General features: G+C 39.7%; 1 protein-coding gene across 1 annotated transcript; it reads right to left on the bottom strand.

Moving 5' to 3' along the window:
- Positions 1-462: 462 nt before the first annotated feature.
- Positions 463-10,624, bottom strand: LOC137294759 (PR domain zinc finger protein 5-like). The gene is made up of 2 exons (XM_067825871.1): positions 10,533-10,624; positions 463-6,897 (listed from the first exon to the last, which is right to left on the bottom strand). Exon 2 carries the CDS (start codon positions 6,887-6,889, stop codon positions 4,526-4,528), a length of 2,364 nt encoding a protein of 787 aa, XP_067681972.1. The 5' UTR covers positions 6,890-6,897; positions 10,533-10,624; the 3' UTR covers positions 463-4,525.
- Between the last annotated feature and the right edge of the window lie 7,017 nt (positions 10,625-17,641).

The raw sequence follows: 17,641 nt of genomic DNA, 5'->3' as shown, positions 1-17,641 counted from the left end.
ATGAAAACTTTGATGTGAACATCACGTGATCGACTGCACATGCAAAACCTGAATGGATGAGTTGGAGTTGGTTTTGTGTCATCAGATGTATCATCAGAGAAAAATTATTCATTATTTTTAAAAATTAAAGTTTCTTTTTTGACTCAGTATATTTTTCTAAAGTTTTGGACCTGTCAATTCGTTTGTATAATTTCCCCAAGATGTGAGCTGCACTGCAAACTAACCTTCACAGCTGCGACCGCTATGCTTGTTGACACTGACAAGCTCGGTTGTAACAGCTTCTTACATGACTAGCTACTGTGAGAATGCAGAGCCAGCAAAGGAGGTAATAATATCGGGCCAAGCTGTAGATGCATCCAGGGTACAGTGGAGAGTCATCAGAATGTATACCCCAGAGATATCAAGGATGAGAAACATCTCGAAATACACTTTTTTGACCCCTAACAGCAACCAACAACATAGTCCATGGTCACAATCATGTTTATTCTGACAAGAAATGTACATACTGGTGGTCAAAAGCAATACAACCATATAACCAACAAGATAGTCACATGAGATACGAAGTATAGATTAATGCTGCTGTGATCAGTGTTCCAGTTATATCATGGCATGTTGGCTTCACCTGAGAAAAGCTTGGAGTGACGCAGACCCAAGACATCACCTCTTTAATGAAGCCCTTCAACAAGGTTACGCCTCAGAAGAAAAGGTCAAACAGGGCGAGCCAGGATCACAGGCTCCTGGAAAGCTTAAGGGACAGAACTCCACATAGCCAACTGCCATGCCTTAGATCACACGAATTAACGGTATAATCATATACTAACAGTTTGATATTAGATAATGGTGACACAATGATTGATGTGAACTCTATTACTTGAGTTTCAGGCTGTGATGTAAGGATATTTTGGAAGCAAGACAAAGCAATGCATCTGTCAAGCCAAAATTTGTTACAATTTGCAATATCCAAACAAATTATTACTTTTCCAGCAATATCATCTCATTTTGGAAGTTTTGTTTTATTTTTAATCAAGTTAAAAGTCATTATATCTTGTACTAATACTGATATTAAGTAAAGACAATGATATCATCTTACACTGAGGTCAAACTGATTTTATCGAAAGGCCAGTTTCATTAACTGATCTGTATTATAGAAAGTACATATTTAGTCATATCACTCATATTGCCTTAAGAATCAATATGTTGCTTTTATGGGCATTCAGTATTCAGTCAAACACTGTAACGGCTAACTTAAGTAAAAGTCTTGAAGTGAAAGCTTGGTCCCCTCATATTCCCTACTTATTCATCTATTTATAGATGTGTTGACCTCCCATAATACACACATTAACACAGGTTCTTCTACAAAAAAATTCTCACAGTATGTCCAGCTGTGATAAAATGCCATACTACCCAAACCTGAACATTGTCCTACATCACCAGGGGTATATAACAACATCATGTACAGGTCCAACATATTGTACAAAGAGAAAAACTATGGTATATACAATGAAAAAGGTCAACATGAGATAGTTAGTTAACACAACAATGTCACAAAGACAACAGGCACCAGGCCTCTCCAGCTGTATAAATGTGCTGAAACTTATAAAAAGAACCTTATATAATAAAGAATTGAGGATGACCACCAAATAATATGCTTAGGTACATTTTTTTCCCTCTGCTTGAATACAAGCATAAAACCTGATTTAAATTGAACCAAATTGTCTTAAAGCACAGATACTTGATATTACAAATTGGGACACATACATAACTTATAACTAAAGTATATTTGACAAATAAGTGAATTTCGTTTTTTTTCTCTCTCATCCAATTTAAGTTATATCAAATTACACACAATCCATAAGCAAGAAGTATATTACATTCTGACACACAAGACATTCTTTAAGAAAGACATCAAGATGAAGTGTGAAGGGAATCACTTCTAATTATTCTTCAAATAATTTAGTTACACATCTTTACCTTGACTCAATATTTCTTTATCTGAGCAGACACATAAAGCAAATAACATTTTGAAGGCTCTCACTTCTGGACGTCTGGCACTCAGTTTATGATTTTGCAGCTGTACAAGATAACAAAGCAATCCAGTAAAGGACTCCGAAGAACATGAAATGCCCCCTGCCTAATATTATGGAATAAAACAACATAATGCACTAGAATATTACCTTGTTACGTGAGTTAAACAAAACAAAAATATAGCTCAGAGTTCCACTCCACAGAGCTATTGTAGTGCTGAAGTGCAAATAACTCCCATACTTAAACTTGGCCTACAGGTGGCACAACAAAAACTCCAGTTTCCTGTTCAGCTCCAAAGAAAAATTGCCTTGCAACAGGTTTTAATACAAATAGAAATAATGTGAAAGATCTTAGGAAAACATAACCTTATGTATCCATTGACTGTCAGTTGGAACAAAGAGATATCAAATCTCACAGAAACAGCATCATCCCAACGTTACATGTCTATATGTACAATTTTCCATTATTCCCGCAATAAACTGAAACACTGTCAGAATAAATTTGAAAAAAGTATATGATTTCAGATTCAGTATCAGGATAGGGCAAATACCTGCACCTACCTGTGACCACAGTAAATTGTGTAGTACTAGATGGCTATATCAAACATACTGAGCTTGAACTCATGTAAACAATTGCACAGGATTCACATGGGTCATGAAAAAACATGGTGACTTCCACATTCATCACAGTTAGTTACACTTAACACTGTCTCCTGATAATCTACATTCCTCAAGATCGGCCACTATACAGGGCCCCGTTTCACAAAACTCTTGCAAGCTGAAGATCTTTAACATAGGAGGTACCAATGCTACAAGAGAAGTTACGATATCTTAGGCTTACGAGTGTTTCGTGAAATGGGAAATAGGTTTGAATGCAAACCCTCTCAGACCTTCAGTACCCAGATGATCTACAAACATAAAATATGAGCCACATACTAAACAACCTTCAACAAACCATCTTAGACCTACAGTATCCTGATAATCTATTAACATCAAAATGGCCAGTCTACATGGTCTCTGTATTATTTATCTTACTGCTATACTGAGTCTAACAAACCCTAGTAGAAGGTTGTGTCAGCTAACCTTTTGAATTTACCAATCAGAAAACAGCTTACCAAATCGTGAAAGTTAACATTCACACATACTGTTTCAACTTAAACCTCAAAAACATTTGTACTCGAATGATTATGAATGCTATATCCACACAACTGCTTTTGACTTATACACATAGAAGATGTCATACAACAGTGATTAATCAGTTGCTGAAAATAGTGTTTTGTCAATATTCCAAGATGTTATCTTGAGAAAATAGAAGCTGATAGTAACTATGTCATCTGAAACCCCTAAACATACATGCTGCACATCAAATTTCTCTTGTTTTATGCGGATTTTCATCTGTTGATAGATCAGTGTCAGCAAGGAAGACAAAAAAGAACAAACCAAAACCAAATTAATACTTTGAAAGGCTTGCAGAAACCTAAATAGTTGCCATTGATGGATTGGTCAAAACTGTTTGGCCATCTTGCATTTGGTTGGACAGTCATAGGTCACTCGAAATTCGGCTGACGTGACCATATACTAGGGTTTGTTAGACTCAGTATAGCATTGAGATGAATAATATTGAGCCTACGTTTACAGACTGCAAACTTGGCCACATACCAAGTAAGTCTGAATTCAAACCCAAGGCTGGCTAAAATGACTGATAATCAGAAACATCGTTGATAGGAAAAATCAATAAGGGTTATCAATATATATATGAAAACTGTATTATTTATAATATGTCTTACAATAACTATTCTGGTAGAAAAAAAGTTTTCATTTCTCACACAATAAACAGGACTTTATTCTTATAAAAGTATATTCAGGACACTGTTTTGTTAATAACCCATGCAAAAATGTCATCACATCATGTGATGTAAACCAAATTTATTTATTTCATTATGACCTATAATGGATATCTAAATACTGCTCGATTATCAATAAATATTGCAGACATAACTTAGAGCAAAAGTGCCCAAAAAGTTTGAAAGAAATCAACATATTTCACATATTTTAAATGGTGACTGGCAACATGTTTGGAATGGTCTACTAATTGAACAGTATGATGAACATTATTTAAAAGCAGATAATGAATAGTCCTACATTTGTATGTTGTTTGAGAAAATTAAAACTTGTTTCAATCACAAAAGTTAATGTATGACATTATCATGGACAACAATTTTCATATTTATAATCATCAATAATTTTAACTGTTATGATAGGTCCGATTATGAATAATTTCAACCAGCTTCAGTAAATGTCAAAAGTCCTAGTAAAATCTAAATATTTTTAAATATTTGTACATTTATCCTGCATTATTCAGGACACATTTTTCATGAATCTGGTATACCCATTTACAGTGTTCATATAAAGACACAAAAACTATACAAGTAAATTCTTAATAAAGGAATCCAAACTGCCCTGCCATCTGTAAAGTATTCATGACTACTATTTCCGTATATTTACAAGAAATGTGCCACAACACTGTGTGTTTTGATATGGGCTTGGAGATCATTCTTTGTCATAAATACTAATTCACAGAAACTACAGTCAAATGTACCTGTGTCTTTGTGTTTGAATTTCATGTGGTTGACTAAATCTGCTTTGAATTCATATCCCGTTGAACACAGCTTACACTTCCATCTGGGAACCATCTTGATCTTTGAATCTTTCAGTTTCTCATGGACAGGCATGTGAGCCTTGAGTGCTTGTCCTGTCAGGAATCGACATTTACATAAGTCACACACAAACTGGGCATTGGTAAAATGTTTCTCTGCAAGATGGGTCTTCAGGTCAGCTACTTCGGAAAATGAACACAAACAGATGCCACACTTGCATGGCTCAAAGGGATCACCCATATGTCTTTTCATGTGGTGTCGCAGTTCCAGTTGACTTTTAAGTTCTTCTCCACACATTCCGCATTCGAACACCGTCTCTGCCTCTATGTCACCATGTGTCTTGAGGTGTTCTTGTAAATCTTCATCAGTCTTAAACTCTTCCACACAGATGCTGCATGTGAAAAGCACCTGTGACTTAGGATTCGGATTTGAGTGATTGAGCAGGTGACACTCCAAATCAGAATACCGAAGATATGAGTTGTCACAGATTCCACACATGAAAGGTTTCTTTTTGTGGTGAGACTTCATGTGACCTTGTAATGCAGCATGACGGGAAAACTCTTCAAAGCATAAGTCACACTTGTAGGGTCCATCTGAACTGGAAGCAGATGAGGACTTAGAGGCAGATAATTGTTCAGTCTTCACAAATGTTTCAGAACACGCTTCAGATGCATGATCATTCTGCTTTTGAGCAGGAACTAGTGTCAGCGCAGTTGTTGGTTTGTTTGTAAAGACTGGCTTGTTTACTGCAACAAACTGCTTGATTTGAACTGTCTTAGACTCAGGAACTGCAGGGCCAAGCTTTGATATGGTAGAGGATGACACAAGTGTAACTGGTCTAGGTGGCAATGAGGTATCATATTTTTTTTTCTCAGTGGATGAACATATTCTTGTGGATAATGGAGTGGACGCTGATGCTGAAGAAAATGTTGACGTAGATGATGATGCAGACGATGCTGTAGATGAAGATGGTGTTTTTGTTGATGATGTAGAAAGTGCTGTAGGTGTATTAGATTTTGTTCGAGATGATGAGGCAACAATGGCTGAAGCTGGGTGTTTGACTTTAACAACTGAAGCTTGAGGTACAGAATAATCAGCACTGCTCCCAGGAAGCCCACTTAGTGACAGGTGATGAAGCTTCAGGTGATTTGTCAGAGCAGGCTTATGGAGATACTCTTTGCCACAAATCTTACACTTGAAACCTTCAAAATCAGCATCAACAATACCTGATGTGCCATCTTCACAAATTCGGATCTTCTTCGGAGGGGGCTCTGCACTCTCAGATTCTGTTCTTTTTCTCGGAAGTGAAGGCTGTGATTTGCCAGTGACTACCTCCTCCTTCGGTTTTAAGACTTCTTTTACCACTTTTTTAACTTTATCTTTCTTCTCTTCCCCACTTTTAGCCTCTTGCTCTAATGAACTGTCTCCATTTTTCATCATATTTGCAAACATCAGTATTTTACCAAGATTTGAAGCTGGCAAGGCACCTTCAGCTGACTTGGCTTCAACTCGCCATTCTTTCAGTTTCCCAGCAACATCAAAGACTATTTTGATGGTACTAGATTTTTCTGCTTTCGCTTTGGTACCGATATCTGCTGCAGCTTTGAACAAAGCTTTTGCAGCATCTGAAGACACCACCAAGTTCTTGGCCTTCTCACGATCCTCATCCAAATTTCTATTCGTAGTTTCAATGACAACCCTATCAGAGACATTGGAACCCACATTTGCAGTAGGTTTATCAGAACTACTTGATTTTCCTACTTTGATAGGGATATGTCCAGAACCAATGCCTGGACTTATCCCAGCACTCATTGTTTTCGATCTACTGTCATGCTCTGAATCTTTTTCTTTCTTGATCTTTACGTTCAAGGCGAATTTTGAGGGGACTGCTTTGGAACTCAGACAATTCGCATCATTTTTATGATCATCAGCCTTGTCAGAAAGATCGATCAATGCTGACCTGAGTAATGACCCAGCATTCTTCCCCGACTTGACTTTGACGTGAGTCTCCCCAAGGCCAGATTTATTTAATGAGCTTGTCCGACATGGACCTCCATAATCAATTTCATCATCCTCTTCTTCCTGTTTAACAACAATTACCTCCCCTTCCTCAGTTTGTAGCTTCATGGCATAAGGCTTATCCATCTGGCTGACATCTTGACGGGGATCTTCGACTCCAGGTTCCACCTTGATCTTTACATTCTCCATCTTGAGACCTAGAACAAAAACAACAGTGATAACTTAGGCTCCTATAATAACTGTCAGTTGACAAGAAATTAGACTAACATCTAGTCTCTGAACCTGGAGACTTTCTTCCTTTTCAGAAACTGAAACTGTAGACTTGTCACATATTCTAGACATGCATGGACTTTCTTGGATATATCTGTTTCAGGATCTGTATGCAAAGCTAGCAAGAAATGTAAAATTCAACAATGTTACATTTATAGGGAGATAACTCATTAAAATGCCATGCAACTGTTTCACATGTTAAACTGAAAGTCATCTCTTTTCACCTTGTTACCCCAAGAAATTTATTTGTGACTGTAGCGCAAACTTGACACAACTCAGGCATGAAACATTGGGGGGTGGAGAAAATACTGATGATTGGTCCCAAAATTCAGGTTTGGGGTCAATAACAAAGGAACAAAAACCATATAAACATTTTACTTTCCACAGTTTGCAGAATATTTACCTACTTGTTTCAATTTTTAAAACATTTTCATATTGGTACACTTTGAAGTCAACAATTGGTATAAGTTTTTAAATAGATCAAAGATCCGAAACCCAGTTTCCACTCCACAGCTACATCTGGGAGGGAAACGCTTATCCACTGCACTGACGACCACCAGGAAGCACTGTCAGTCAGTCTAAGTAAACTTAGTCTCAGTATAATTCGTTACACTCCTACACTGAGTCTAATAAACCCTTGAAGGAGGTCACGTCAGGTAACCTTTGTGCTACCTATGATGTCCAATCAAATGCGATATGGTTGAACAGATTTAACCAATGAGACAACGGTACTCTTTAGGGTTTGGCAGGACTTACAACATTCCCCACTCACTGACTCTGATCCCTCAACAAATGAAAATTGCATACAACACAGATATTTGACCTGCAGTATGTATGCTTAGGGTTTTATGAAGTCATGGTTACCATTAGCTAATGTTTCTGCAAGCTGATACCCTTGAATATTGACAAAAACGCTATTTTCAACTGTTTACTCACTGCTGACAGTGTTGTAGTGTGCTCCACGTGCATCACCCAGAAATGATATGGCAAATAGTATTCACAACCATTCAAATACAAACTCTTGCAAGGTAAAATTTCAAAAGGTGTGTGTGAATGTCCACTTTCACGATTTGGTAAGCAGTGTTTGTAGCAGGGCATGGAGCCATCCTACAGATGACGTCCTTACCTTGTCAGCTTGCTGACGGGCATAACTTCTTTGGTTGTATGTGGACAAGGCGTCCGACTTCGGATCAGAAGATCCATCTTTCAAATCCCAGCACAGACCATGAAATATTGGTCAATCTCAAAGGTTACCTGATGCGACCTTCTACTACAGTTTGTTAGACTCAGTAGAGGAGTGTAACGAATAGTATTGATCAGGGAGTGTGACAGAGAACTTTGATGACAAAGGGCCATTTTCTGGATTATTAGCCATATTCTGAATCCATAATAGTCAACTGCCCTTGTATCAATCATAAACTTCAAAATTGTAATCAGGGCTCTTGATAATTTTTCACACATCAGGAGTACTGGAAAACATAAGGGTAATGAATTTAATTAATGGAACACCACATGTCTTGAGTTTCATGAACTCATGTAAGCACCACAACATTGCTACTTTTGTGTGTACAGGTCAATAAACAATGAAACCACACTTTTTTAACAAAAATAACCTGTAAATGATTCTACTAAGACCATAAAACTGCTATAAAAATTAATATTTCAGTTGAGTGTGTGAACGATTCATTGTATAGAATAGTTGAAATAAAGCCGTGAAAGTTGGTAAAATAAATGTCTAAATAATGAACTTTTTTAATTTCATGCACTGCATACATCATATTATGACGTCATACGATTGTTACAGATACAGCTCCTCAACAGAGAATTCGACATTTACTGTGGTAGCAGAAAATATTTTTTCCAACTGTCACCCTCTTGGAAGAGATGACATGGAAACTTGTTAAAGCATCACTGACCAGTGAAATTAAAGTTTTACATGAAGGTAAGATAATACTAAGTATCCTGAAGTGCCAATCCGATGCTACATCAGATTGCTGAAGAGACATGTGACACTGAAAGTGTTTCTTTGACAACTGCAGATGTATGGGATATTAAGGATCTTGAGAAGCATGTCTAGTTGTTGGTATCCAAGCATAAGACAAACTATTATGGATGTCAACTACTTTACTGAAGGGAGTAGTGCACTTTACTGATTTTTCTGATTTTTTTTTTATGGATATACTCCCACCAAAGGTAAGCCAACTTTTATTCACTAACCCTAAGGATCTACAAGGGGGGTGCCCAAGGGCTAAGGATCTAGAATGGGGGTGCCCAATGGCTAAGGATACAGCAGCGTGCTCATTAGCAAGCGCTCAGCAGTCTCCAGGTCGCACACCCGGTAAACTGCACTCTAGCCTTACTGAATACACAACATTTTAAGGTGAATGAGTTCATCAGATGAATGATGGGACAAAGGAATGCCCTGAAACGTATTTACAATAAGGCAGATTGATTGAGTTTAGTTTTACGCTGCACTCAGCAATATTCCAGCCATTCCAACCACTAAAATCATCAAAATATTCCCAACAAATATCACAATAAACTAGATAAAGAAAGTCTGCAGTGTCTTTGTAATAAATCTGAAAAATTCAGCGGTTTTAGAGCCGTGAAAATCTAGGTTAGAACTGGTCTTCAGTAACCCATTCCTATCTAAAAACCAACAGGATCAAGCACTCAAGCATTGCCAACTTGGTTCACACTTATCATTATAACCTAATTTGTGTATACTTATGCTCATGCTACTGATCACTAGATTGTCTGGTCCAGACTCTATTATTTACAGCCAGCCTGTATACAAGTGGAATATCTCTCAGTACGGCATTAAACAACAAAGCACCAAACCAACGTTACATATCTTAACATGGCAACATGCAAAGATGCAGTTAGTTTTGGGACGGTGATGACCAATCATCTCCTAAAATAATAACTGATTTGCGACCATACTGAATCTGCAGCTTCTGCTGATTGGACTGTTGTCAGCACACTTACTGCTAGGGACCTAGAGTCTCAAAGTTGTCACTGTGTAGTTTTCTGAACCCACTCATAGTCCTAAGAGAGTTTCAACATTTTGGAGTTTTGATTATGCTCACACACAGGTGCATACACACCTGCCGAGAACAATCCTATTAGTCTAATATTCTGATATAATTATATATACATGATCACTGCATTGAAGACGCAAGAAAGAAGCAAAAACTCAAAGCAAACTGATCCATTAAGAAAACATCAAGGTCATAAGCTACTGATTGTTCTTTTATGGTGATATGTGTCAGCATAAATATCCTAGATAAAACAATACACAAAATGTGACACAAATGTGACATTGTGAGCCAAACTGATCAATGAAACTATCAAAACACATTTTACAAATGGCGATAGCAAACCATCGCAACATGCACACATAAGCGTCTACAGCCTCGATTTCGTTTCGCTTCCGCCATCAACGATCCGATTTCGTGTTGGTAACTGGCATTTCACGCATGTTTGTAAGTAGCAGCTATAACAACGATACATTCCTCATAAATACGTAAAATCGCTGGCTGATATATAGGCACATACATACCAGAAAAAGCACAACTAGGCTTCTATTTTTCGAATGATTGTAGCGAGTTGTTGAACTTGTCTCAGAACGTCATGGCGGTAACCTGCGAGTGTGAGAGTTACCTCCCTTGATGACTCCAGGGATCGTCTCAACAGTTAAAATGTTCATTAATCAGACTGTACAACGGGACTAACATGTCGTTTTATACACAGCTGAACAAATAAAGACCGCAACTTGAAGCTTGAATTATAATTGTCATTTTAAGGATGATTACAAATAGGACATTTGTTACAGTTGTAAATGTCATTACACCCAATAGTAACTTCTTCACGAACTACATCTTTATCTCAAGTTTAAACCTTATTCATGTGAAATGTCAGTTAGTGTCACCAAATTGTGATGGATTTTGGAATACGTTTTGTCATAAAAATAAATCAAAGGAAACCGGATTCTTCCAAACCGTAGCATCTAGATCTATATATTTCGCAGAATACATTAATGCCAATGTCTGTTGTATGTTTGGGCGCTCAAAAACATCTGTAATTTTCACAAAATGAAATGTTAAATGGAATCGTTAAAGAACAGTGGCGCACTTCCAACGGGTTTAGAGCTGTAGGAGTTATGGCCCTTGAATTATCTGGGCGCTTTTTTCATGTAGGTGTTTTGCGGGGCCGCACACCATTGAGTAAAGTGTGTGTGTGTGTGTGTGTGTGTGTGTGTGTGTGTGTGTGTGTGTGTGTGTGTGTGTGTGTGTGTGTGTGTGTGTGTGTGTGTGTGTGTGTGTGTGTGTGTGTGTGTGTGTGTGTGTGTGTGTGTGTGTGTGTGTGTGTGACAAATTTCAGGACAAAAGGGAGGCAGAGGGGAGGGGTGCAAACACACACACACACACACACACACACACACACACACACACACGAATCCGCCTATGTAAATGATGGAGTCTGCACCGCGCAATCCAATGATCACCAGCATGTACATCGATGTGCAATTAGGATACGATGACACATGTCAGCCAAGTCAGCGAGCCTGACCACCCGATCCCAGCCGTTAGTCACGTTTTACGACAAGCATTGTTTCATTATTGACAAAGCTCCAAGTAATATAAATTAGCTGAAAAGGGTACAGTAAAAGATGTCAAAACATTTGTCTGAAAACACGTACAATATGAGGTGTATACCCATCCTGAGGGGCATAGGGGTAGCCAGTGATTAAAGCCTTCGCTCGCCATGTCAGGGTTTCATTCCCCACGTTTAAATCGTGTGAAGTCCCTTTCTAGATTGTGTGTAAGTGATGCTTTCATACTGATGAAATGGGCGTAAATCTGGAAAGACATTCAATTATGCATGCTGCGCTAAGATTGCTCTGTGCAAGTGCATGGGCCCTTTTCAGTGGTGTTATCAACTGAATGATCTAGCCACATTATCACTCGAACTTTTGTTTGTTTGTTATTTAACGAAGCACTGAGCAATGTGTCGGCTACGGTTTCCGTCGTTTCCGTAAATAATGGCTAGGATCGGGTCTAAGATCGGGTGGCCAGGTTCGCTGACTTGGTTAGAACATGTCATCGTATCTCAGTAGAGATGCTCCCGCTTTTCAACACCGAACTGTCTGGTTCAGACTTGATTATGAACAGATCGCCGCCATGTAGCTTTAATACTGCTAAGGGTGGCGCAAAACTAAAAGAAAACTAAACTCCCTCACTCACTCACTCTTTCGTAGCCAGGTTTTTCCAGGCATTGTCAAACACCAAAATCCGTCCCAGATTGATAGACCACGTGTCACAACTGCAGAATATGACTGGTTCATACATTTCTTCACGTCGAGTGTGGACCAGACAATCCAGTGATCAACATCATGAGCATAGGCCGGGGATACGCTGACATGCGTCAACCAAATAAGCCTTCTTGATCACCCGGTCCTTTGATCGTCTTTTCCGGCAAGCAGGAGTTGCTTGACATCACCCGATTTTCACGAACGGCAGACTGTTAGGAATCGTCTAAGGGATGCATTTAATCGTTAAAACCTATCCGAGGAGTTATCCTGACTGATGATCAACACCCAAGTACTGATATGGCTCTCTAGAAAGGCTTTCAGACATAAGCGCCATTGAGCATTTTTGCTTTGCTTTTCATCAACGCACGAGATCACGTCAGCAACATCCATATTTACTTATTCTCTCTCTCTCTCTCTCTCTCTTTCTCTTTATCTGTCTGTCTCTGTCACACACACACGCGCGCGCGCGCGCACACACACACATACATAAACATACACATATTCATACGCATACACATACACACAACTACTATTTTTACGTATACACATTTGTGTTCATTGTGTTATGATTGTATACATAAGTAAAGAAACACATAACTGACTGCAGTACCAAGAAACAATGTTTACTGGAGAGGTTTTTCACGGTCTGGAACGGAGCCATTTTCTGGGGGAGGAACTTCTTAATCCAGTTTCAAAAATGTAATATCGAGCATAGAAGATGGAACTTTCACAACCGTATCCTATGTGAAGACACCCATGTGCATGCTTGAAGAAAACTTTTTACAGCTGCTGATAATTACTCATCCTCGATATCTTCAGGGTATACGTTCGGATGGATCTCCACTACACCCTGGATGCATCTGCCGGATAATTTTATTATCTCCCGTTGCTGGCTCCGCATCCTCACAGTAGCCAATCAGCTGAGCCGAACTTAAAACCGAGCTTGCCAGTGTCAGCAAAGACAGCAGTCGCAGCAGTCAGATTTTGAGGAAATCATACAGACAAATTGATAGGTCCAAAAGTGCAAAAATATATATGCAGGAACTCCTACCTCCTTCAGAAAACCGCTGCATGGTTTGTATTGCCATGTTTAATGGTTCAGATAATTTAAAAAGCCAAAGTGAGTTGTGAATGGTTTGCTCGCCTTCCCAGCGTAGACACATGATTGGATAAAATGCCACCCAATCTATTTCAGATTGAGTCATGGATGCTTCCAGTGTATAAAGGAGACTTATCGGAATGTATACTCTGGAGATATCAAGGATGATGATTACTGTATACATGTACAAATGAACAGGGAGTCTTAATTATATACCCTAACACGTGGTTTTAGAAAGAAAATGGAAAGTACCTATATCTCTACATCACTTGAATTAGTGTACAAACAGACAACAAACATGCTGGCTGATTCATCATTTATTGCTGAACTCATAACACTGATGAAACACCCATTGACTACTGTGAATGTTCGTGTGTCTTCAGGCTACCAGAGTGAGTAAATATTTTCCCACACTGAAAACACTTATTGTACGATTGATTTCTCTCTTTCTCTAATTGCATACTTATGTAACAGCGTGTATTTAAAAGATTTATCTACCCCTAAATACTTAAGGTAATGGGGATATTCTTTTAAGACATACGCACGGACTAGTGTTTGGGGCTAAAGCCATAAATATATACTAGTATACTTAATTGTCGTCTGGGGTTAGCTTAAGGCACTCCGGACAAGGTCGCTCATCACTGGTCCAGGGTGAAAGATCTACTGATAAGAGAGATGGAGCTAGCGCGTGAGAGTTGAACACGAAGACAATGTGGGTGTGTGGATAAGAGAGAAAGAGTGTGTGTGTGTGTGAGAGAGAGAGAGAGAGAGAGAGAGAGAGAGAGAGAGAGAGAGAGAGAGAGAGCGTACGTGTTACACTGAGAAGCTCATCCATGTGCATCATCACACAGGAGTTTCTGAAATCGGAATGAACTGGACACACTCTTGGTCAAACTTCATACCAAGAGTTATGTCCAGAGACCATTAACGGTCTACCCTGCCCCAACAATGGTCTGTACTACATTAAAAAGAGCAGTGGTCTACCCTACCCTCCAAAGTGCCATAACCCGTCTTACCTTACCAAGTGAAATGGTCCGTCCTACCATACCAAGTGAAATGGTTCATCCTAACCAAACGTGAGAATGGTCTGTCCTACCCAATCAAAAGATATGGCCTGTCCTACTCTCTAAAGCGAAATGGCCTGGCCTGGCCTGGCCTGGCCTGGCCTGGCCTGGCCTGGCCTGGCCTACCAAAATAAATGGCCTCTCCTACTCTACCAAGAGCAATGGTCTGCCCTACCCTTTAAAGGGAAACGGTCTGTCATACAATACCAAGAAAAATGGTCTGCCCAACCCTTTATAGCAAGATGGTCTGTCCTACTCATGCCCTACTCATGATCTGTCATACACTACCAAGTGAAACGATCCGTCCTACCCTAACAAGACATGGTCAGCCCTACCCTCGAAAGTGAATTGATATGTCCTGCCCTACCGAGTTAAATGGAATGTTCTACTCTGCAAAGAAGAATGGTCTGTGCCTACCCTCTAAAGTGATGTGGTCTGTCCTGCTCTACCGAGAGCAATGGTCTGCCCTCCACTCTAAAGTGAAATGGCCTGCCTTACTCTCGATAGAGCAATGGTTAGCTTCCCTGCCAAGTGAAATGGTCTGTTCTACCCTCTCAAGAGACATGGTTTGTACGTCCTGCCAAGTGATATATGGTCTGCTCTACCTTCTAAAGAGACATGGTCTGTTCTTCCCTGCCGAGTGAAATGGTCTGTTCTACCCTCTCAAGAGACATGGTTTGTACGTCCTGCCAAGTGATATATGGTCTGCTCTACCTTCTAAAGAGACTTGGTCTGTTCTTCCCTCTAAAGAGACATGGTCTGTCCGTCCTGCCAAGTGAAATGGTCTGCTCTACTCTCTAAAGAGAAATGGTTTGTACGTGCTGCCAAGTGAAATGGTCTGCTCTACTCTCTAAAGAGAAATGGTTTGTACGTGCTGCCAAGTGAAATGGTCTGCTCTGCTCTACCAATGGAATGGTCTATGCCACCCTGGTCTGACCTCCCCAACCCAATACAATAGTCTGTATGCTGCTCCTTTTCTCTCTGAGCCGACCAAGGACTGTATGTAACATGGGCTGAGTCACATATTTCTCAGTGTTTACTCTGTTGTGTAATCTGGCACATACTGAAAACGATACGGTTATTTAGGGTGATTGTTCCGTGTTGGCTGCGTGTTCCTCAAGAATTGTAAGCTACATTTCGACCCTCGCCTCTTTGTGTTTCAGTTGGGTTCCGAACGTCACACTCAACGATTCCAGCTGTACGCTTGGGTTATGTTCATAATCTAGACCACACAATCCAGTGATTGATATTCTGATCAGCGTTCCAGACTGTCCAAGCTCGACTGACCACTGATCGATAGACTGAGTTTCTTACTGACAGAATTTTAATAACGGGCGTTTCAATGAGAACCAGTCATTTAATATTTAGTATTTCCTGTGTTGAATTAATCGTTATCTTACATAACGGGATAACTTCTAAACATTTCCTCTAATAGTCTTATCAATCGTCATGACAACGTTAGTTAAAGGGGCACTGATTTATGGCTTCAACTCGGCAGTCTCGACTGTACCTAGGTAGCTAAGCAGAGGTCACAAACCATTTTAAAATTATGGATTATGATCAAGGTTCCCCCGAGTCAAAAACAACAACAAAGGCAACAACCAGACCCGGGGAACAGTGTCTCTTTAAAGTCACGACGTGGAAATCTGGAAACAAGGCTCGGCCGCTGGAAAAGTTTGGCGGTCTTGCACGGACTTAATATTCTATCAGTCACATTCTACGTTGCAAAAATACATTTAATAAAAACACACAACAGGTGTAAATAGTGAGCCAGATGAATTGTCGATCATACTACGACTTCTTCAAACTGATCTGTGCCGTCTTAGTTAAGGACATGCTGCCTAAACCTCGTCGTAAAATATAGAAATACGATTTTTTAAAGTTTGAAATTGCAATTACAATTCATTTGTAAATACCCTTATGAAACAAGGAACTGGAACTTCTTATAACCATAGGTGTTTGTTGTGTCTCTTTTCACTTCCACATGAGAAAATTCGGATCGGCTTAAAAATTAGATAATTAATGAGACTCACGTTTTGAATTGATTGTTTCGTTTCGATTTCCTGATTACATAAATTATTTCCTTTAGGCTACCAAAACCTTGAAATTGAGAGCATCATCTGTTATAACATGTTTTTATAAAGCGACATAGTGAGTTAGTGAGTTACCACTTTTAGCAACATTGCAGCAATATCAAAGCGGGGAACACCAGAATATGAACTTAACTCATTGTACCCATGTGGGGAATCTAACCTAGGTGTTTGACGTGACGGACCTCTTCCTTGGTGTAGCGGCCAGAGCGTTCGACCGGAGAGCGGAAGGTCGCAGGTTCGATCACCGGTCGCGTCATACGAAAAAATGTTAGAACGTGGTACTTTTTGGTCCGGCCTGGCGATCGACATTCATGGATACAACAAGGATTGGTTGGCTCGGAGTCAGTATAATGCTTCTGAGTGTCGTATTCATGCTTAACTGCTTCATAGTCTCGCAGTGAGCTTGCACCATAAAACAAGCTTCAGTTTGGGCTAGCACAAGCAGCAACACACACACCGTGTCAGATGAGCGAAACATTCTGAGGACGGCGTTAAACCCCATTACACCTTGGCTTTGGAGCTACGAACGAATGCTTTAACCACTAGGCTACCCCACAACCCCATAAGGCGGCGTTTCACAGGAGGAAAACACTGTGCATAACCACGAGGAAGTGTTTCAACTCGTAAATCTATTAAACATCCAAAGTTCAAATTGCCCTGGTGGTCATAGTTTGACGCTACGACAGTTTTCCCTACTCTATCACACAGGTCCCACTCTCCTTGGTGTGTTAGTCAGATAAACTTGGATCATCGTTCGTTTCACACGCGACTTACTTTTCAGTGTAGCCCTCCAGCTGTAAGCCCTAGTCCGGTTAACTGTCATCGTCACTCCTGTGAACTGTTCAGCGCTATTCTTGTGAGATGTTCAGCTGTATCCTTGTCTCGGAACTGTACAGCCTTATTCTTGCGAGATGTTCAGCATTACTCCCTTGAACTATTCAGCGTTATTCTTGTGAGATGTTCAGCATTTCTCCCGTGAACTGTTCAGCGCTATTCTTGTGAGATGTTCAGCTATACTCTTGTCTCGGAACTGTACAGCATTATTCTTGTGAGCTGTTCAGCATCGCTCCCTTGAACTGTTCAGCGGTAAATGTAAACCTT

The sequence above is a fragment of the Haliotis asinina genome, chromosome 1, assembly GCF_037392515.1.
Source record: "Haliotis asinina isolate JCU_RB_2024 chromosome 1, JCU_Hal_asi_v2, whole genome shotgun sequence".
Classification (NCBI taxonomy): Eukaryota; Metazoa; Mollusca; class Gastropoda; order Lepetellida; family Haliotidae; genus Haliotis; species Haliotis asinina.
The sequence above is the reverse complement of the archived record's forward strand: the minus strand, read 5'-3'. Positions and strand labels throughout refer to the sequence as shown.

Bases quoted from the DNA above. Each gene is read 5' to 3' on its own strand.
- LOC137294759 (XM_067825871.1), bottom strand. From the start codon at position 6,889: ATGGAGAATGTAAAGATCAAGGTGGAACCTGGAGTCGAAGATCCCCGT.